The 22,428-nt window shown below is 37.2% G+C and overlaps 1 protein-coding gene across 4 annotated transcripts in view; it reads left to right on the top strand.

The window, feature by feature from the left end:
* CDH18 (cadherin 18) overlaps nt 1–22,428 on the top strand; it is a 110,867-nt gene that overhangs the window by 45,356 nt on the left and 43,083 nt on the right. For all 4 annotated transcript variants that reach the window (XM_054381776.1, XM_054381772.1, XM_054381773.1 and 1 more), the window contains 2 exons: nt 9,493–9,680; nt 17,227–17,480. In XM_054381776.1, coding sequence (XP_054237751.1) covers nt 9,493–9,680; nt 17,227–17,480 — 442 coding nt within the window. The remainder of the gene's footprint in view (nt 1–9,492; nt 9,681–17,226; nt 17,481–22,428) is intronic.

The raw sequence follows: 22,428 nt of genomic DNA on the forward strand, positions 1-22,428 counted from the left end.
TTTGTTATTGCTAGTACAGGCAGTGAACCAAGTACAGCAGATAAGAAGGGGACAAAGTATAATCATCTGGGGACTTTTGCATCTTTTAGAGGTAGTCTGCAAAGGTGCAGCCCTACCTGCAGAAACCGATGGTCCATAAATCATGTGCCTATTTGGAGAGTACAGAAGGCAATATTAAGGTATCTAAATTACAGAAATATATATACAAAAATTTGTTATTTCAAACCCCACCAAGCAAACTCTTTCCCATTAGGGAGGCACCTCCCTTGAAAGAGGGTAGAGACCTTAAAGGGATATGGTTTACTGATGCTTTATCATATAGACAAAACAGTGAGTGGAATTAATAAGGCTGTGGCTCTGGACATGTTCACAAGAGAGAGGCTGAGTGAAACATGACAATGGAGTACACAAGTAGGAGAGCATAAAGCAGTTCTGTTATCAGCAAAACATGGTTTTGATCATATCTACACTGACTCATATGTTGTCTTTAAAGGTGCTACAGAGTGGGTAGGTGACTGGGTAGCTAACTAACTGGCAAGCAAACAGGGTATCAGTCTAGCAAACTGACAGTCAGAAACAGCTACTAGAAAAAAGGAGAACAACAAACACTGCGTATTGGTTGGGTGAAAGGTTGTAATCCATCAGCACCTATAGTTGCTCAGTGTAATCAACAGGTTGATAACCTTACCTGGTCACAAGAAGTTGATATCATAAAAGATGATTGTGAATGGTTTACTTGAATGGCTACACATAAAGCAAGGTCATACTGGATGAGCTGATCTATATCAGGAAGACATAGCCCAAGGCTGGTCTATTTCTGTAAGATGATGCGAACAGTGACTGCCTGTTCACGCTGTTGTCTGCAGCTTAGAAAGATCACCCGGGTAAAGCACCTCCTTTGCGTATCCAGGATGGGAAAACACTGTGGCAAAGTGATAACAAATCCCACTTTACTGCCACAACAGTACAAGAATGGGCAAAGAAAGAAGGCATCCGGTGGGTATTTCATACTCCATATTATCCCCAAGCTAATGGTATTGTTGAGTGAACAAATGTCTGCTCAATCAATTTGCTAAAACTCAGGAGACCAGATGGCATCTATGACTTTCCAGTGCCATCTATCAATTAAACAATAAATGGAGCAGAAATGGCTGTCCTAAAATGAAAGCTTTCTGTGTTGCTGCTACAACTATAGCACCACATATGCATCAGAAACCTGGGGAATACCCTACAGGTTTTTATGCAGGACAATGTGTGTTGGTCAAGCTACCACAGATTAGGATGGTAGCAGTGGTATTATTGACAACTCCATAGAATCTCTACTCTTGGGAAGCAAAGGCTAACTCTGGAAAAAAAACATTGAATTAGTACCAGAAAGTATCAGTACTTTCTGACTTAATGAGTGCCTGTTAGACAGGCGCCAAGAGATTTTTCTTTTCTATTTTCCAGGTACCCTAGATGTCAGAAAACTGCACCTGGAACCAAGGACTCTCCTACACTAACCTCGAGTCCACAGCGATTGTTAGTGTTTATGTGTGGTGTGATTTTCTTTCTGATTTGTATATGTACTTGTTAACCAAATGTTTTTGACAGAATAACTTTTAATTGTGAATAAAGGTGCTAGATGCTATTTCCATATTCACATGCTTAGATAACAATTATAGTTGGAGCTGGCAAGCGTGCCATTTATAGCCTGCATTGGGAACATATGTTTTGGCTTGATAATGTTTATATGTCTTGTGGAAAAGCACAGCATATCAAGAAGATATTCAGAGTGAAAATAGGTGAACTTAATCTGTCCAAGACACACATGGTTTAGATGATAACCTGGTTTTAGCCTAGATACAGGGATTTGCAGCTGCCCTCAATGAATCCAGCATTACTGCTTGTTTTCCCCTACCTGTCTTAGTAGGAGACCCCTTTCCTATGGGTAATCTTCCCACAGACATAATAGGAAGCTTGCTGAAATTACGGAATATAAGCAATACCCTCAAATAGTAAATCCTTATTCTCCAGATAGAAAGCGAGTTGCTGTGATTTAGTCAACAATTCATTTTTTCCACCATTAGTAAAACACAGTGTACATATTATGAAAAAACAAATGTATCTTTCCCCTGCAACTGGGTCTTATGAGATACAACAGATTTCTGGCCCTGAGGATGATCAACCAATGTCCTGCAATATAATCAACCTATGAATACATCCTGGTGCATACAGTGGAATAGTGGCCAAGACTGTAACAAGAGAAACGTCTATACCTACAGTTGTTTGGGACTGACAATTGCCTTCATAGTTACATACTATTCAACAAGGGATTCTCTTTTGCCCCAGTATCAAATGAGTCAGTGTTATGGTCTTGCCAATTGGAAACAATATGAGTGGGTTAAATGCTATTGGCCGGATTATATCACCCCTGCAAAAAAAGGTCTGTCTGTGCTGGATTCATAGCATAAAACATAAGGCAGTAAGTACAAACTTTGCACCTCATAATGATTGCCATGTTGCCTCTGCTGACGCTCGGGATGGTTTGATATGGGACTGTGATGATGGCAATGTGTATACCTCTTTATGAGCTGGGTTACCTGAACTCCCAACCCAACTTTGGGACTCCCGACTTTATGTCCCATGTGGAAAAAGACTCCTGTCTGACACCACTGGGGAGCTTGCATAAACTGGCAAAAATACTGTGAGAAGGAGATGTAGAGGGGGGTGGCAGGAACCAGGAGCAGCCACCCAAATAACCTGGGGAATGGAAGGATTCTGGGGATTTGGGTCTGCTACGACATGTACGTGATTATGGATGAGTAAATTAGCCTGTCAGGTACCAAAATTAGCTAATACTACTGATAAAAACATACACCTGCTTAACCATCAATTGCAAGCTACTTTGAAAACAGAACTTCAGAACCATGTGGAACTAGATTTATTTCTGTTATGCCAAGATGGATTTTGTGGCTACCTAAACCTCTCCAGCACAGACTGCTGCATTCATATCCCTAACGTGACACAGGACCTCAGCATTTAACTGAAGAAGGTATGACAAGTGGCGACAGACACATGTGAACCATGAGAATTCACAGATTGCATTAAGTTGGAATCTTGTCCAAACTCCCTGCAATGAGCAGGGACACCTCCAACTAGATCGGGCTGCCCAGGGCCTCAATAAATGTCCTGGTACTGAGATTTCAGATAAATTTGAGTATGTGGATGTGACTGCAGTCAGGGGAGTTGTGTCAGTGTGAGCTGAAATTCCCCCTCCCACACCAATGTTGAATCATAAAACAATGAAAAAAACCACCAAGCCAAATGTTGCTGATAAATCCCTGGCAACCAGAGCAGGCACAGGGGCTGGGTGGAGACCCAGTGGTCAGTGTTGCCATGGTGCCAAGGGGACTGGAAGGGACAAGGCGGAGGCCCACCATTCCATTCTTCAACTTATCACCTGCAACACAGACCCCTCCCAGAAGGAATGCCTTTTTGGGTAAGATTTGTGACCTCAGCTATGCTGAGAGAGATTAAGTATGTGACTGCAATTGTAGTTTGGAGCTTGTAGTTTGGAGTTTAGTGTGTTTATCACTGTCAATCTTAAAGAATCTGTGTGCATTGCATATAAATAAACTGTGCTATTCGTGCATCCACTTGTTTCTCGTGCATGTGGCCGGACTTGCAGCAGACAGGCTGTTTGGGTATCTGGTGCCAGGCCTATAGCACCCACAACTGGCATATCTATTAAGAGATAAGTCTAGCTGCCCCTAAGCCCTCTAATCTTTGGGGACGAGCTATAAGGGGTTTTTTTCTCTTACCATATTTATTCTTCTCGCAGACTCAGAGACAATTTGATCTGTATATATCAGATTTTTAAAAACTGGCCTTTTTTATTTTGAGTTGAAGGTTTTGGATGTTAAACTGACTGGCAGGCAGAGCTCTATGTTGGAACATATACTTCTTTATCAATATTTTTTTTTTTAGAAATGGAAGAATTACAGAGTGTTCAGATTGTATTCTATACATCTTTAAGGGATTTTAATAATTGCAAAAAAGAAATTGAAAATTGCAAAACCTGATTATGTAATATTTTATGAAAACTCTAGCAAAGCAAAGCAAAAAAATATATCACAACACGTTTCATTTTTATAGAAAATACTAATCCTAGAAGTCCTGTAGAGTACGAACGTTTGCTTTATCCTTACTTATGCAGGATGCCTATACCAGTTATCACTGCAATATTTCTTTTCTTCTTTTCAAGTAGTATAAAACCCTTTGCAAAAGAATGGTATATGTTAGTAATACAGAACAAAAGTGTAGACAGTCTAAAACCAAGCTGTCTTAGCATCATGAACTATTAACAGTCATTCATGAATATTAGACTGAAAGAAATAACTTCATTGTTTATTTTTCTTCACTTTTGTTTGTATGACATGATTTTCAGTTAAATTTCTCTTTAATTTCCTTATTAGATGGATTGAGACTTACTCAGGTTTGTCACATTCAGAACTGAATTCAAGGGAAGCGTTAACCAAAACTGCATATATCAAGTGTATATCCTTGAGTCTCTGCTGAACCACACTTTTGTTAGCTCATTTTGTTAGTTTTTTTTCTCTGTTACCATGCTGACCCTAGCTGCCTGATGTAGCTGTCCATGGTCTTCCTTTAAATAGCATAGCATTTGCTAAACACAGTGCAGTTCCAGAGACTGCTGTAGATACAGCCAACAATTCAAGTGCTCATTAGTGATGATTATGGAGTGTATATATTGCTTTCCCATGCCATGTTCATAGAAAATGTGAATTGGTTTTTTTGATACCTACGGGAAAGTACTGTATCACAAAACACACAAAATCCAGTTTTCTTCCTGTTTCTGCTTTTATGCATGACTGGCATAAGCTTCACACTTCTTACAAGAAATCAGAATAATGTTGATCTTTTGAATGAGTCAGAAAGTTGTCAGATACTTTTATTTATTGTCCATAAAGATAAAATTGCTTGGAACACAAGCTCACCGCTGATCATAATCTTAATCACAAATATAACTCCTGGTTTGCACTGAGATGTAAAAAGCAGGGACATGGAGATGCACAAGTCCTCCAGCCAAAGGAGTCTATTGCATCTAAGAAGAATGGTTTGTTGTTTGTTGTTCTTGGGTTTTTTTGTTTATGGGGTTTTTTTTTTGGTTAGTTGGTTGGGTTTTTTTTTAATTGACCCAAGAGTGTAATGTTCTCCAGAGTTTCAAGACCAACAAAATGTCTGAATCTTGGAGATGTAAGTGTCACGTTTGGAAATAAGAAATATGTTCACTTACACTTAAATTATTTTTAGGACGTGCAAAAGTGAAGTATTTTTGGCAGGGAAGAAGATTAAGCCAAATACATATCTTAATAATTTCTTCCTTATTTTAGCTACATGAAATGGATGTTGTCATCAAAAATAATATTCATAGCAAAGACAGTAGATATAAAATTGACTGAGCTTCTAGAATCATAGAAGTTATCCTACTCATAATGTTGATGGATTAAAATTGGGTTTATTATATTAAAAATAAGCATAATAAAGAAACATGTAACAAATGTCCAAGATGTACTATGAGAAATGGGCTTCTAAAAAACTGCAATCTGAAAAGAAAATCCAGAATAATCTATTACATGTAATAAAAACAAACATCTCTGTGAATGAAGAATGATTTCGTAGTAGAAAGCCACAAAGCAAGATTAAGCACAATCTGCAGCTGGAGCTGCACTTTAGTTTTATTAGAGATATCTGGTAGTAAAACATGAGACATAACTTCCTCAATGCCAGGAAGAGAGATTTTTGTGGGACTTCCAAAAGGTCATCTGACCCAAAGGCCTTCTTAAAACAGGATCAGTTAGATAAAGTTGCTGAAGACCTTTCCTAGTCAAATTTTGAAAGATCCTTTTCATGTCATTTTCATTAAAGCTCCTTTACAGGCATTTGGCCCCAAGCATGTAGAGGTGAATGGCATTTTTCTTCCCCTGGTGCCGCTATTGAATGCCATGAGGTTCCTGCCAGCCCATTTCTTTAGCCTGTCCAGGTCCTATTGAAGAGCAGCCCTGCCCTCCAATATTCTGACCAGTTTCCCCCCAAAGTTGATATTATCCACTTGCTTGCTGTGAGTATTTGCAACCCATCATACATGTCACTAATTAAGATGTTGAACAGAAAAACACAGTATTATAGGTTGCCTTTAGGCTAAATGAATAGAGAAGTAAATTGTACTACAGATCAATAAATTATTTCTGTACTTTAATGACAGATAAGCCACATAGCATACTGAAAGAAAAATGAAGATTGCCTATGTGTGTTTGAACTATGTTTCAATTAGCATAAATTGTAGTCCTGCAAAGTGATATGACTATGCTGTACAGTACATTAACTTGAAAAGGACATTAATTTTCTCGTATCATGAACTAAGTTAATGCATCTGAGTCAATGTTAACATAAAAATGGAGGCTCAAATCAATCTTTTCAGAATCTTGATCCATAAGCATCCAGGCAGCTCCCCTAGAACAACTTAGGGCATCCCCAAGACTGTTAGAAATTTCTGGTTTACAATGTCTCCTGGAAGGCTGTGATGCCAGTAGCATAGAAATCATCTGTTCAACTTGGACAGATTGGATGAAACAGTTTTGATACAGATTGGTACCTAATATACCTGGGCTTTAACTTCCTGACCAGGTTTTAATGGATTGAGACAGACATGTAGCTTATGATTAAAAATCATATAGTCACACTATATGCATCTCATATTATTTTTAATGTCCTATCATTTTTTTTCAATGCCCAAGGAAATGTTCAAATGAGACTTTAGTCATTACCTCTACTTTCAAGTAATAAACTTTATGGTGATTTACTGTTTAGTAGGAATGTTTCCGATTTCCAGTGCTAGTCTAAATAAATGTCTATGATATATTTTATCTAACAGTGACATTGCTGAATTTAATCCTATGTGTTTGTTGTTTTAGAAAGTACTTTTTGTAGTGATCTGTTTGGCTCATGTCTGTATGAGACATCTTCAGACTATGTGAAGCAGTGGTGAGGTCCTTGTTGGGAGATATTTCTGATCTTAAGATCTAAGAGGTTTTATTTTGTTAACAGTTTTCATTCCATCCATTTTTTGAAACATTTCAGTTCTACAAATGCTGACATGTAATTAGTGAGTGATCTCAAATATTTATTTTGCTTGAAGTTTTAGCATTTCAGAATGTTTGAAGCTGGTATCAGTAAAATGATTTTCTGAAACCAATGGCTGATGCTTGGGTGTGATTATAAAGTGTAGTGTGTGGATATGTATTTTAACTAGCTTGACTATTTGGAAGTCTCTAATTAACCCTGTCATATGGCTTATAACACTTCTGGTTCCTAAAGTGGTTTGACTATATAAAATATACTTTATGGCCTGTACATAACATATTCTTTATGGCCTCAACCTTTTTCTTTCTGGAATGTATTAGTCAGAGCAAATATGTTAAAAGGTCACATTCATATTTATTTTAACAGAACTAAACATCAAAATTAATTTTATCCCATCACTATAATTTCGTGTATGAACAACATCATCAGCAATATGAAAATGTGAGTTGACATCATCTGTAAGCCTGACACATTGTAGAAGAGTGCATAACAGAGCATTTATTTTGAAATTTATGAAGATGGAATTTGTAGGCATATTAAAGAATTAACTATGCATTTTAATCAAATCAACTACTAAGTAATTTCCTTCTTTCCATGGTAAAGTACACCTTTTATCTCTTCCTGTAGTTTCCATTGAGATTTTTCTGAGTTACACATAGTAACACATTTTTGTTTTCCTAGGAAACCTCTCTTTCCTTTTGGACTAATGAAGTTTAGTACACTTTTCCATCCTTCTGACACTACTGTTTGTTTTTCAGTATTGTGAATTCAAGACTGTAAATAAGTTTAGGAACCTTTAGCAAGGAATTAGACACATTTGTAATAAAATCTTCTCTTTTGTAACAGGTGTTTAGAGTTGTATTTTAGTGATAACACCTATTTCCATTCAATTGCAACTTCCATAGTTTCATATTTTTTTCAGTCAGTCTAACAAATTGTGGTTTTCTGACATAACACAGGCTTAATATTTGAATTAAATTTAAATTGTTGAAATTTTCCTTTCACTTTCTACATGGTTACTGAGGGCACTTCTGCATTCATGCTAGCTGGTTGAGATTTAGGAAACTGTAACAACATGTTAGTTTTGGTATATAACATCTGTTGCACTGTCTTGGACCTCAGTGTTGGACTATTGCTTTCATTATTGCAGAATGCCTAAGAGGCATACATGTAAGATTTTCACAAGATATGTAATGGCAGAATTTGTCATTTGGCTCTCTTTTCTCTGTTGGAGGCTAGCCTGTGATCAAAACAGTGCAGATTGTTGGATAGGAATTTGGATGTTGGGAGTTGTTAGGGGTGGGGAAGGTGGGATTGGTGGGAACACATCTTCTGTTGAATGTGTGGTCTCCTTTTCAATGCTGGTAGGTTTCAGTGTCCTTGTCGAGTTACAGCAGTAGCATTATTGGGCAAGGTTTCTTTGAGCTGTCTTTGTGGCCTAGTTACAGAAGGAAATGGAGGTTTACATAGTCATATTGTGGAACATTTTTGTTCCCTGACAACTTCATACCAGTTAGAATATTTAATCCAAAAGGATGGAGCTGGTTAAAATAATTATCTTTCAATATCTTAAAAAAACGTTTTCTAATGATTAACCTAAGATGTTACAGAAACAATGAAAGGAGGTCATAATTGTTATAAATGCTTTCTATGAACAGCATTGTGTAATAGTTTTTTTAAGCTGTAATGTTAATTTTCTTTTACTGTGGGTGCCAATTAAAATTAGTGTGCAAAGCATTTTGCACTACAACAAAAACACTAGAAAGTGGTAATGGTAAAATATTAAGATCTTTTTACATTTTTCTGTAGGAAAAGAACAGAAGTTGATTCAGTATTGTAAAATATTGATCGAGTGTTGCAAAACAATCACATTTCAGAAAAGCTAATTATAATTATAACATAAAAAGACTTGTGAGTTTACAAGTGCTCACTTGACTACTCATTTGATGGTAAATTTGTGAAGATAAATTAATTTTAGTTTTGGGAAAGATAAACTTTTAAAAATACTGATGTGAAGTAAGCTTCAGAGTTAAATTCTGTGATACATGATGAACAGCAAAAATAATTTGAAAAAGAAATTCTGGATTAATTTGGACTTTTAATATAAAATGAAGGCATCTCAAGTAAAATACAATTCTCTGTTGAATTCTTTCAGGAATCTCAATAAGTTCATTTTTCATTTGTCAATTTTGCATATGAAATACTCTTCTGTTTACTCAGAAGTGTATCAAGCACATAATGATTCTCTAAATTAATTTGGCTAGAAAATATCCAAGCTACTGTGTTGTTGTTTTTTTTTTGTTTGTTTGTTTTGTTTTGGTTTGTTTGTTTGTTTGTTTTGCCCAGAACATTATCAACTCTATGTTCCTGAATCAGCTCAAGTTGGATCAGCAGTTGGCAAAATAAAAGCAAATGACGCAGACACTGGTTCAAATGCAGACATGAAGTACACAATTATAAATGGTGATGGCTCTGGAGTGTTCTCCATATCTACAGACAAAGAAACAAGGGAAGGAATTCTTTCTCTGAAAAAGGTGAGCAATAGACATTGAAAGTCTCCTGTGTATGTAATTAAGATATGATGATGAATGTTCAATAAGCAGATAACATAATGAAAATAATACACTCTGTAAATCTATTACAACATGAACTTCACAGTGTAATCTTCATTACATTGCTTCCTAAGACACTTTAAATCTTTGCAGGTGTCATGGGTTCAGTTGAATCTGCTGCTAATATTCAATACCATGCTGCTGTCACGTCTGCTTCAAAATGAAAGTGCTGTCTGGGGCTTGAGGTTCAGATTGGAACATATGAGGCTTCCTGTTCTGTTTGCTGCTTCTGGTTCCTGGTTTTGGGGTGTGGCATTTGCTGCTGGGTTGGCTTCTGCATGCTTGGGCAGGTCAATGGCTTCTGCTACTGCTTCTATATTTTACTGTGCTTTTCTGCAAATAGGTCAAGGTAGTTGTGTATTGTATCATTTCCAGTAAAACTCTTTATCTCAACTCTTTCTCTCAACACAGATGGTGTTTTTGTGCGTTACTTTCCTTCCTGTCTTTCTGGAGAGAGACAGGGGCTTGTGGGAGTGGGCTGTGAGAACCCAGGACAGTCTATATTTGGTACCCAACATGGTTCTCAAAAAGTGGACTGTCTTACCTAAGACACTCTATTAGGGCAGGAGACGAAAGGGTTGATATAATGAGGAATCAGATAACGAGAAGTATCAAATTAAGGCTTGAGGCTTGTTAAGAGAATTCTATATTATTTTCCCCATGGTATAGTCACTGTGTTGATGCATTCGCTCTCTGGGGCAACTAGAGCTGGCGCACTGGGATCCTGTGTGTGGTCTCTGTGGTGCTCTACGTCACCTCGGGAGAATGGCTTAGAGCTGGGATGTTGCTGTGCTGGTTACTGGCCTGAGAGATTGTTTTACCCAGAGTAAGCAGGTCTTTCCCAAGAAGAATACCACCTTGAGATCTGACCCAAGGATGGATAATTATGAGCAGCAGAGTGTGTGGGAGAGTATGGGCAAGTGCCTAGGATGGTGGTCACCTCTGTTAGTTTGGAATTTCACCCCTGAACAAGTGCAAAATCCTGACATGCTGGTGAAATGTTTGGAAAATGTGTGTTGTCAGCCTGCAAATTCCCAAGAGACAGAAATCACTGTGTTGTGTTGGGGCCTAGCCCACACATATGGAACTCTTCTCATCACTCTTCAGAGTGCTCAGGGGCAAGAGAAGGTGTCAGACAGACCAACAGTCATGGAAGCTGAACCAGAGAAGCAGCCTGTGCCAGTATCAGCTACCCCTCTATGGAAAATGAAACATAAAAGGAAATCGGCTTGTCTGGCAAAGGATGAGGATCAATCAATGTCATCACAGGAACAGGATGAAGAGCCCATAGTGGTCACTTGGTCTTTTTCTTTGTCCTTCAAACATAGCCAAGGACAAATGGCAGATTAAATGACTAGTGGGCTCTGGCAATGTGAGTTAGGTCTCTCTTCCTCTGTATCGGCCTGTGTTTCAGCTGCGAAGGAACTGTCCTGGAAGATGGAGTGAATCCAAGAGAACATGTTGTACTCCCCACCTTTGTGGCCTCATGTTTCAGCCATGAGGAACAGGGAAAGAATCTGGGAGGCACACATCTTGGTGTTCCCTGCAGTTTTATTTGTGTGACCACAGGGAGGACATGAGGAAGTGGGACGGAAAACCCACTTCAGTCCTAGGTGCACGAGTACATGAACTACAAGGAAATTCTCCATGGAAGAATTCTGCCCCAGTGTCCAGTAGAAAATTGCCCACAAAGAGCAGACAAGTTGATAATGCCTCTGATCCTCCTGAAGCATCTTCACCAGACATGAGTAATTCCAGTCAGAATTCCAGGTTGCGGCCCTGCCTTCAGCCAGATGGAGGAGAGGGACATCTGTGTTTATTGGACTGTATGGATCCAATGGCTTGGCACGTTGAACCCACAAGAGTGTAAAGCTTTCGTAGATACCGATGCACACTGTACTCTGATGTCATGAAACTGTAAGAGGTGGAACCCGTCTGTGTTTCTGATGTGACAGGGTGATCTCAACAGCTGGATGTTGGAAGCTGAGCATCAGAATGCAAGCCACAGTTTACTTTCACTTGTAGGGATGGAAGGAGTCACTGGAATTGACTGCCCAGGTGGAAACACAGCCCCACCATTTGGATTAATTATGGATTGATCAAGACTGTACTGGAACAAGGTGGAGCTCCAGAACATCTGCAGTGAGAATTCTGTGTAATGCGAGAAAACCTCATTTTGAGTGAGAATGGACAATGATTGATGTATGAAGCCTGTTGTTTGATGTTAATTGCTGCTGGGCGTGATGCAGTAGGTATAGAGTAGGGGGTACAGAATGCCATGGGTTGAGTTGAATCTGCTGATATGTATTCAATACCATGCTGCCATCATGCCACCTTCAAAATGAAAATGCTGGTTGGAGCAAAGTGCCTGGGGTTTAAGTTCAGATTTTAATATGAGAGGATTCTTGTTCTGGTTAGTGCTTTCAGTTTCTGGATTTGAATGTTGGTCTTTTTCACTGGGCTGCCTTCTGCATGCTTGGGTGGGGGTGTCTCTGGCTTCTGCTGCATTTTACTGCACTTTTCTGCAAATAGGCTAAGACAATTATGTATTGTATCATTTCTAGTAAAACTCAGCTCTTTATCTCAACCCAGAGGGCTTTTTGTGTGTTACTTTCCCTTCTCTCTGTGTAGGGAGAGAGGGGTGCTTTTGAGAGAGGGCTGTGTTAACCCAGGACAGCAGGATAGTGAGGGAGAAAAGAAATGCAAGGAAAGAAACAGTTATTTAAATCTTTTTGAATGGTCATATCTGATACTTATCATAAACTAAATCTTACTGATTTTTTTTTATTAGGATAGTTTTCTTTTTCTTAATGATGGTTTTGCACATTAGATTTCTCTGAAAGAAGTAAAATTTGTCTCAAATTTGTATTAGCATCCCGTAAACTTAGTCTTTACATAGAAAGTTCATCTGTGGCAATGAATGTATAAGTTTCCATAGACTGTTATTCCTTGACTTGACAAGTGGCCATCTAAATGGTCAAGTATTGTGCACTGCACAATGTAAATACTGACTTACTTATAAAGACTCAAAATGTAACTGGTTATGCCATCACACAGTTATGATTTATATGAATTTATTTTTATCCAGGTCTCCTTAATGTATTAATTTTAAAGTGTTCCTGCCATTTATTTTTATTCTTAACTGAATTCCACACACAAATCTAATTCCATAGATAATTTCATATTCATTCATATTAAGTTTTCTAATCTGAGTTCATAGTGAACCTTTCCTAAAGTGTCTGCCATTTTATGCTCATATTCTATGGCTACATTTAAATTTAATTTTATAACAACACAGGGAGATGGTTTATTGTATTTAAGTAATGTTTTTTTTAAAAGCCTTTCCAACACAGGGAAATAATTTCATTATTTTAGTTTTCACTTGGACTAACAGATATCAACTAGCAGTTCTCACAAGAATTTGTTGTTACTGAGTCCTGTAGGCTTAAATTATATTCATCCAGTCTATGAAATAAAAGTGAATTTGTATTCATATTGGGTAATATGTATTCTGTCCCAGATTAATTGTAGGAAGAATGAAAACCAGAGAAAATGTAGGAAAAGGGAATTACTAAAAATTGTTATAAAGAATGCTGGGTTTGGTTGTTTTTGTTTGTTTGGCTGGTTTTGGTTTTGTTCTGAATAGATATGTATGTATGTAGATTTGTATTTAACATATACAAAATTATATTTTCATAATTATCACAGAATTGCAGAATGGTAGGGTTTGGAAGGGACCTCCAGAGATCATCTAGTCCAACTCCCCTGCTAAAGCAGGTTGCATAGGAACATGTCCAGATGTGTTTTGAAAGTCTCCCAAGAAGGAGACTCCACAGCCTCCCTGGGCAGCTTGTTCCAGTGCTCCATCACCCTCAAAGTAAAGAAGTTTTTCCTTATAATTAAATGAAACCTCCTGTTTTCTAGTTTGTGTCCATTGCTTCTTGGCCTGTCAGTGGGCACCACTGAAAAGAGCCTGGCCCCATCCCCTTGAGCCTAACCCTGTAGACACTTATAAGTCCTCTCAGTCTTCTCTTCTCAAGGCTAATCAAAAGAGAGATGCTCCAATCTCCTAATCATTGTTGTGGCCCTTGTTTGTACTCTGCAGTAGTTGAGCCCAGAATTTATCAGAGCAGAGTAGAAGGGGAGGGGAATCTCCTTCAACCATCTGGCCACATTCTTAATACACCCCAGGATATCGTTTGCCTTCTTGACCACAAGGACGAATTGGTGGCTCATGGTGAACTTGGCCACCACACTCCCATGTTGTTCTCTGAAGAGCTGCTTTCCAGCAGGTCAGCCCTAACCTCTGCTGGTGGATAGAGTTATTCCTCCCCAGGTACAGGTATCTATACTTGCTCTTGTTGAACTTTTCAAAATTTAATAAAAAACAAGAGTTCTTGCTCTTAATTGCTTTGCTGGAAAAAATAACATAACTTAGAAACTGAGGGTCTTCCCCAAGTCCTGTTTGTGTAACTTGTGTTGAAAAAGTCTTCATCTTCCTTGCATAGAATCCCTAGGTTAAACCTAAATATATACATATATATGTGCGTATATTTCTACTGCTACCTATATTTAAGTTTATCCTTTATTGCCTGAATTCCACACATGTGGAACCCACACTATACATGTGTTATAGTGAATCTTCTTCAGGTACCCTTGTGAGTGGTCATTTGAACTGCATGTAGTACTTTCATTTTTATCTGAGGATTTGCTTTTCTTGGAGAGAACCAAGTGGAGAGACAGGACAGAACCACATCTTGATGTTTTTTTCTTTGGACTTTAATGAGTTTTATTGTGAATCTTGTAGGATATTTGAAATATTTCCTTTGCAGATGTAAAATATTTTGCTTTGTCATTTTTATGCCCATACTCTTGCTTAACTATAATACCTAGCTATTTTAAGCTGAATGTTGCAACTAACAGATTATTTAAAAAACAAATGAACAAATGAAAAACCTCCTACTGGTAAGGTAGTTACCTAAAATAATCTTTGAGTCTGTGAGAGAATTTGTTGTCATAGGATTAGAGAGGCTATACATGACAATTTAAAAGCATTCACAGTGTTTAAGTGAAAGCCCAGCAAAATACAGTCCTGTAAATTCAAATTACAAACAGATTTAAATTTCTTAATATTTCTTCAAAAATGATGCAACAATTGGACTTGTGATTTGTTCAGAGTTGTGAGATATCACAGTGCTTGCATTGCTTGTAAATTTCCTTTCTTCTCCTCAAAAGAGAATAAGGATATTTTTTTAAAAGACCCTAATTATTACCCTGATAATAGTTATCCTTAGTATAGTGTGTCTTTTCTTTCTAAATAAAATGCTGTTTAAAACAGTGGGTTTTTTGACCTCTCTGAATCACAATGCAGGAGAGTAAGCTCTTTTATGTTCCAATGTCTGAGTCTTTAATTCAGAGACCTTATGGAAGAAGAGGAAAGAAAATTAAAGAAATGTTTTTTCTATGGAATATTAACTTTTTCTGATTATTTGGACAGTTTATTCTTGGATTTCTAGAAAAAAAAAGAGTAGTGTTGGTATTGTACAATTCAATAGCTATGAAAAAAAGAAAAGATTGTGTTATTCTTTGTGTGTTTTCTGGGAGAAATTAATTCTTATACAAGCTCTTCTAGTCATTGTCAGGATAAAATTAAAAAAGGAACATAGAATATGGAATCCTACTGTAAACTTGTTTAACCTTAGAATATATATGCTGCAGAGCAATACAAATTACTATTTAATATTGCCCTGCTCATAACAGAAACACATTATAAATTAATAAACAGCATTTGAGTTAGAATTTATTGAACTTGTATTTCTTTGTGGATTTATTTAAATGATTAGTATACTTACCCTTTAAAAAAAATTATAGCAGTAGAATTATCAGGTTATGGTAAATTTGCATGTCTATGCATTTTTTATTTTTACATTCCTTAGACTTTTTTAAAAAATATTTTATAGCAGTAAAATTATCGGGTTATGGTAAATTTGCAAAGGAAGACAAAGAAAGAAAAATACAAAAAAAACCCTCATACTATTAGTTAAGAGAGTGAATTAATTGTCCTTCAATATACAGAGGATAACTCGAAGAATAACAAATATAAATCGTAAGGAACTGTTTTTCTTACACTTCATCAGTCTATGAAAACACATTTGAAAATTAGCAATTTAATTTTTTTTAGCTTTTTTTTTTTTTTTTTAGAAAGCTTTTTTGGTAATTTGAACTGACAGACAATATATAGAAAAAATAACTGTCACATGAAATTCTCAATGTTGTCTCTATGAAAAGTAGTAATTTACTTTGGTAAGACTGAAGAATCCAACCTATAGGAAAGGCTTCCAGTAAAAATATTACTTAATTCAGTATGTGCTAATGAAGCTTCATTACTTGCATACTTTTAAGTTAAATGTCCTTTTACGCCCCTGTACTGCATAATGTAACTGTCTTACACTGGCAGATTTGAGAGTTGATTATATCATGTTTGTCTTATATCTTGCTAAGACAGGGTAATAGCACACTACTGCAGAGTTAAAATATATCAAGTCAGCAAAGTTAGTTCAACAAGGGAGATTAGATTTTCACATGTGTTAAATAGAAGGCTGGAAATGAGACTTTGAAGAAAGAAAGTGTCAGATGAGTCAGACCCCCAGCTTCTTAAATCTATTGATTTAATAACAGGGCAATGCTAAAGTGACAGTGATGCTTCTGGTGCATAATACAACTGAGGATTTGACTTAACTATTGAGTTTTATTCAAACATTAGGCCCTGTAAAAGGCATAAAAGCTGCAGATATTTTTTCCCATTTACGGGCATATAATCCGTCTGCAGCACAGCAGTGCATGATGAGACAGGCTGAAGAGCTGTGTCTCATTTCTGCTGGTGCAGAATTGAGAAGAAAATGGTCTAGAATACAGAGATGCACCATTTGTGGTGAGAAAAGAACACAAGCACATTTACACTATTCTTATGTACTTAATTCCCTGTTTCTTTTGGTATCTGAGTGCTTTCCTGCAAGAAGTTGTTTTTTTTTTCAGTTGAGGATTGAAGACAAGAGATGCCCAAAGGTATTTTGCTATCCCTATTTCAGTCTATTAAACTTGTTAATGAAAGAAATTAAGTTAATTTGGGATACATCAATTTCTATCTTTTCCAGTACGTAGCATTGACCAATAACGATCAAAAGGTAATAAAATCCAGAGACTTTACATTATCATGAAAAAAGAACCTGAGGCTTATTCTGAACTCTTGAGTTTTCTCCAAAACTCTACTTTACCCATGGTTCTGTTGTAGATAAAACCTAAATCCATCCTTCTTCATCCCTCTGCTTCAAGTATGGCAGCGGCTGTAAGAATATTGTTCTTTTCCAGTAACATGAAGAAGTGTAGCTTAAGTAGTAAGATGTAGTTAGCTTGCTAGCAAGCTAAACTAAAGCACAGAATGTCATTGATTTTTTTTTTTTCCCAACAGCCACTCAATTATGAAAAAAAGAAATCATATACACTTAACATAGAAGGAGCCAATACTCACCTTGATTTCCGGTTTTCACATTTGGGACCGTTCAAGGACGTAACAATGCTGAAGATCATTGTTGGCGATGTGGATGAACCTCCCCTCTTCACTATGCCTTCCTATGTCATGGAAGTTTATGAAAATGCGAAGATTGGGACTGCTGTTGGCACAGTAACAGCACAAGATCCTGACACAGCCAACAATTTAGTAAGGTATTGTAAGTTCATGATTGAATTCCACTAGCTAGAGTTAGTGAGATCTAGGCTGTATGAAACAGTTTTGTTTTAGTACATAAAGGGAAACATAAGTCAGAACACTGTCATGATCACTCTCTGTGAATTAGGTTTAATAATGTGATCTTCAGTCCTGTGTTGGTTAGCACTAAAATTGCTGTCTAGCCATGGTTTTGAATAAAGGTCTGTGTGCACTAGTTCCTCTAACAGCACCTCTCCAAATGGCCCACTGACAAGGCCACTATATGTTGCCACATCATATAAAATGGCATACATCACTATTCAGTATTCTGCCAGCAGGTGTAAATCTGTTCAGTATCACATGATGTTTTTTCCCTGCCATACCGTTACTGTGCTGGCCCTCTATATATTTCCCACATTGTAGTTGTCCCATGTGCTTGTGTAAAACAGGAACTGGTTTACACACACTTTCCTCATAGACAAGCAGCATAATTTTTTTGCAAAATTTGGTTTAAAGGGGAAGCCATTATTTTATAATATGCTTCAGTTTTAGAGGAGTATCAGAAGACCAGAATAGGTGTAATAATGCATGTCAGTTCATCCTGCTAAGGGTATGTCACTTCATCTCCAGTTGCAAGGTCTAGGGCAATGAAAAGTGCTGAGAAGCAAGCAGTTACACCACCATTTGAAAATTAAATTAATATGTGTCATACTAGGAAGGAAGTATTTTGATAGTCTTAAAAAAAAGGAGACAGTCCTCAGCTGCATGTGGGACAGTTTCAGCAAGGACAGCAGCAGTTTAGATATTCTTGACATATCATTGTATTGTGACAGGGTCCACTCTCTAGGCAGGTTTTATCCATGTTGGTGGAACTGACAGTGAAAGCCATTAGCCAGTGTGCAGGCTTTTTATGAAAACGTTGATCTTCTAAAGCCTGGACTGACATTGGTGCATGGAACTCTGAAGAGGCCCTAAGCTGGGTTGGTTTGCCCTCAGGTTGTTCTTGAGTCTCTTCCTGAGGGAGGAGAAAGACTGCTTGGGAATAGATAATTTTAATCCTTCTTTTGTCACTTCACTACACACACAAACACTGGCACTTTGCAGAATGGCTTTGTGTTGTTTCAAGATTGCCCTGGCTTGGGAAACTCTGTGTTGGGAGTGACACACAACCTGAGAAGCAGGCCAGGCCAGTTGAGCTGAGTTGCTAGTCCACCATATGAAGGGTGGTGCCCCATGCTCTGCTCATGGTGGTGAGCAAAGGACCAGCTCAGAAAAGGCTGCTTTTCTCAGAAGCATGCACACAGCACTCTTACACCCTTCTGTGCTGGTTTGCAAGAAATGCCTTCACTGCTCATCTGAAACCTTACTGAATCTGAAAGATGGTCTGAGCGTAATGAGATAACATCTCTTCTTCGTTTCCACAGAATTCCTAGTTCATTCAAATAAAAATAGTGATTATAAAAATTAAGCCATTAAGTTTCAATGTAATTTTTTTCAGAAAGCACAGATCTCACCATCCCCAGAAAAGATAGCTACAGAGAGGAATTACACAGCTGATCTGTGTGGGGTAATGGAGTAGCTGTTCCACAGCAAAATGGCTCAGATACATCTCCAAATGCTATGAGTTTACAGTACAAACTATGTAGCAGTGATTTCCTTAACAGGTTTTCTTATTTACTTGTGTGTACTTTCTACTTTATGAAGACACTCATTACTGTGTATCATGTTGATAAAACATTAAGACCACACTGTTGTAACCGTTTCTTGGCTGTCCAGTCACTAAATGAGATATAGTGCTGTGATTTGTTCACTGCCTGATTAAGTTACTGTTTGTTTTGGTGACAAGAATGATTCTCATAACCAGAATAATGGTTAGTAGGGTAGTTACCACTAATTAACAATGCTGGAGGGAAGTCTGTTGTAAAAAGTTTTTAGAGCTAGACCCAAAGGTAATAAACAACCTCCTCTGTTATAAGTAGAGAGGGAGCTGAAGGCTTTTATGTCCTTATTTCCTCACTACAATTTCATCAGTGATTTCAGCTCGTCCCTGAGTGGAGCAGTCTTCAGAGGGCACTGAGATTCTGCTAGTGCTTGTACTAGTATTCTACTTTTTCAGCTCCACCAAAAGAACCTCTGTAATGACGAATTAGAAGTTTATTTTATTCAGACACTACTTTGTTGGCAATTTGGGATGTTTTAAAGGAATTTTGGTTTTAACATTTTTTTCTCTTCCAATAGAAACATGTTTTCAAAACTTTTTAAAATGCTGTATTTTGAAATAAATGTTTATTATTTTCAAATATTAAAAGCAAACAATCATAGCATAAAATAATTATATTTAACCTTCATCCTGTATTTTTTTTAATATTAAATTTTTTAGTAGTTTTAAAAATAGCTATTTACTTTAAAAGCTGTATTCTAAATCAATGGAAAACATCTTAAATTTGAATTTATTCCCAGGGATTACTGGCTTGTTGGAACACTCATGAGAATTTAATCCCCTTCCATTGCTTTGTGACAAGTGTAGTTGGTTTCCATACCAAAAATCTTTCACTGCCCCAAAAGATCAGAGTTAAGTCATGTTTTGTAATAGTATCTGGTGCACAAGTGGGTCTTAAGAGTTTCCCATGACATATTAAAGAAAGCATGGCTATTAAACACCTTAATTATAATTTTATTTTAACATGTCATTCTTTTTAAATCTCTCCATACTTACTTAGAAATTATAATTTTTCTTCCTGAATCCATACACAGAAATCTTCTGTGGAGATTAGGAGTGAAAACAGCTTTTAATTGGCAAGTTCCATATGTGCATTGGGAGGAGCCCAGGTCTGCTGTAGTGCCTGTTGAAACCTTGCCATCTTCCTATAGGTGATTCTTGTGTCCATCTATCCACAACACACATTCCTGATGATCCCTGGAGCTTTCTGATTGCATCTGATCTGTTTTCAATGGAATGGTTTTCACAAAACCAGTGGTTTTCAGAAAAAATGTTGCTACTGTTCCCTGAGTCTTATCTAAGTTGGTGATTCAAAAAATCACAAAGGCATGGTTTTAAGACCATAATACTTTCTGAAACTCTGATGTAATAGTGAAAATAGTTGTATGCCATGAGCAAATTCGATCATACTAACTTGATTCCAGTTTGACAGTGTCCTGACAGTGACCTGGAGGTCTGTGCTAACACTATAATGTCATAAGAATGGTTTTTGAGAAACAAGTCACAATGCTATAGAACTACTGTTAAGACAGTTCACACCTACTGCTGTGCAATATTTGTCATGCAGTGTTACAGGAGGCAAATCACTGTTTTGAGCACTAATGACAGGGTCTCTGTCCCCTCTGGACATTTCTTACTCCCACTTATGTTTGTCATAGGTTATTTGCATTTCTGAGCAGGAATGGTCTCTCCTCATGGTATTTAACCAAAGATTCCTGGTAAAAGGGTGAAGGTACTGATCAGCACTCTGTGTGTAATGTTAGTGTCAAACAGTAAGTATCAGCATTTTTGCTGTTCAGAATGATTTCTGTCATAGCTTGGTTAAGAATAACCTTATTTATTGTTGGATTCTTGGAAGGGTTATTAGGTTTTGTTATATTACTACATTGGAATTAAATTTTTTTTTTGTTTGATCCATAACAATCTGCAATCTATTAATTATAGTATACAGTGAATTTTATTTGTTAGGGCTGAATTTGATTAGCCATAGTAAACTGTAGTCTTAGTACCTTCCTAATATCACTAGAAAATGAATGTCTTTGTTCACCACACTCTTGACACTACTGCTAAAAAAAAGCAATAGAACACAGAAGAAATAAAGAAGCAGCATAAAGGTGCACATGGTTTTCTTTTGTAGAGAACAATTGCTTTTATTCTGGGAAAAGCAAAACAACAAAACTAACCACAAAACAATAAAAAACCAGCAAACACAAATCAGGAAAGTAAAAATAAACTTTGTTTTTCTTTCTTTTTTTTTTTTCCCTGCAAATATTTGAGTGTTAGTTTTGTACTAAGTTAGTGAAGAATACAAGTACAAGCTCAGGCCTGACTCTGGCATCTCACTTTTCTAGTGGTCTTATGGTATTGCCTTATAATGGATGATGTATCATGATGGTTATGATAGATGTATAGATAGAATTTGTATAACAATGCACTTTCCAACACCATACCTGGTATCTAAACACTATAATGAATTCAAAGTTGCCTTACACTAGTTCAATTTAAATTGACAGGTTTCTCTTCTTTTCTTTCAGATAGAATACTGAAAAAATCAATGAATGACAAGCACTTAGGACTGTAACAATTTATGTGGTGTCGGACATTGTTCTGCAATTCCTGCATCAGGCAGGGAAACTTATTTTAAACTTTGCTGCATTGATAGTACAAGGTAGACATAAGTTTAATACTTTCTGGCATCAGCCTTTAGAAAGTCATGTTAATTTTCATAGAATCATTAAGGTTGGAAAAGACCTTCAAGATCATCAAGTCCAACCATAACTCAACTACCATGACCACTAAATATATCCTGAAGCTCCACATCTACACACTTCTTGAACAACTCCACCACCTTCCTGGGCAGCCTGTTAAACCTGATTGTGTTAAACCTCATTCCATTGACCTCAGCCCATCAATTTAACCTGTCCAGATCTTTCTGCAGTGCCTTTCTACCCTCAATCAGATCAATGCTCCCGATCAATTTAGTGTCACCTGTAAACTTGCTGATGGTGCACTTGATCCCCTCATCCAAATAGTTAATAAAGATATTAAAGAGAACTGGCCCCATACCAAGCCCTGGGTGATACTACTTGTGACTGGCTGCCAGCTGGATATAACTCTGTTTGCCACAACTCTTTGGGCCCAGACATCCAGCTAATTTTTAATCCAGAAAAGAGTACATCTACCTCTGCCGAGGGCTGCAAGTTTCTCGAGTAGAATACTGTGGGAGACGGTGTTAAAGGTTTTAC

This window comes from Indicator indicator, chromosome 6 (genome assembly GCF_027791375.1).
Source record: "Indicator indicator isolate 239-I01 chromosome 6, UM_Iind_1.1, whole genome shotgun sequence".
In the NCBI taxonomy this organism is placed as follows: Eukaryota; Metazoa; Chordata; class Aves; order Piciformes; family Indicatoridae; genus Indicator; species Indicator indicator.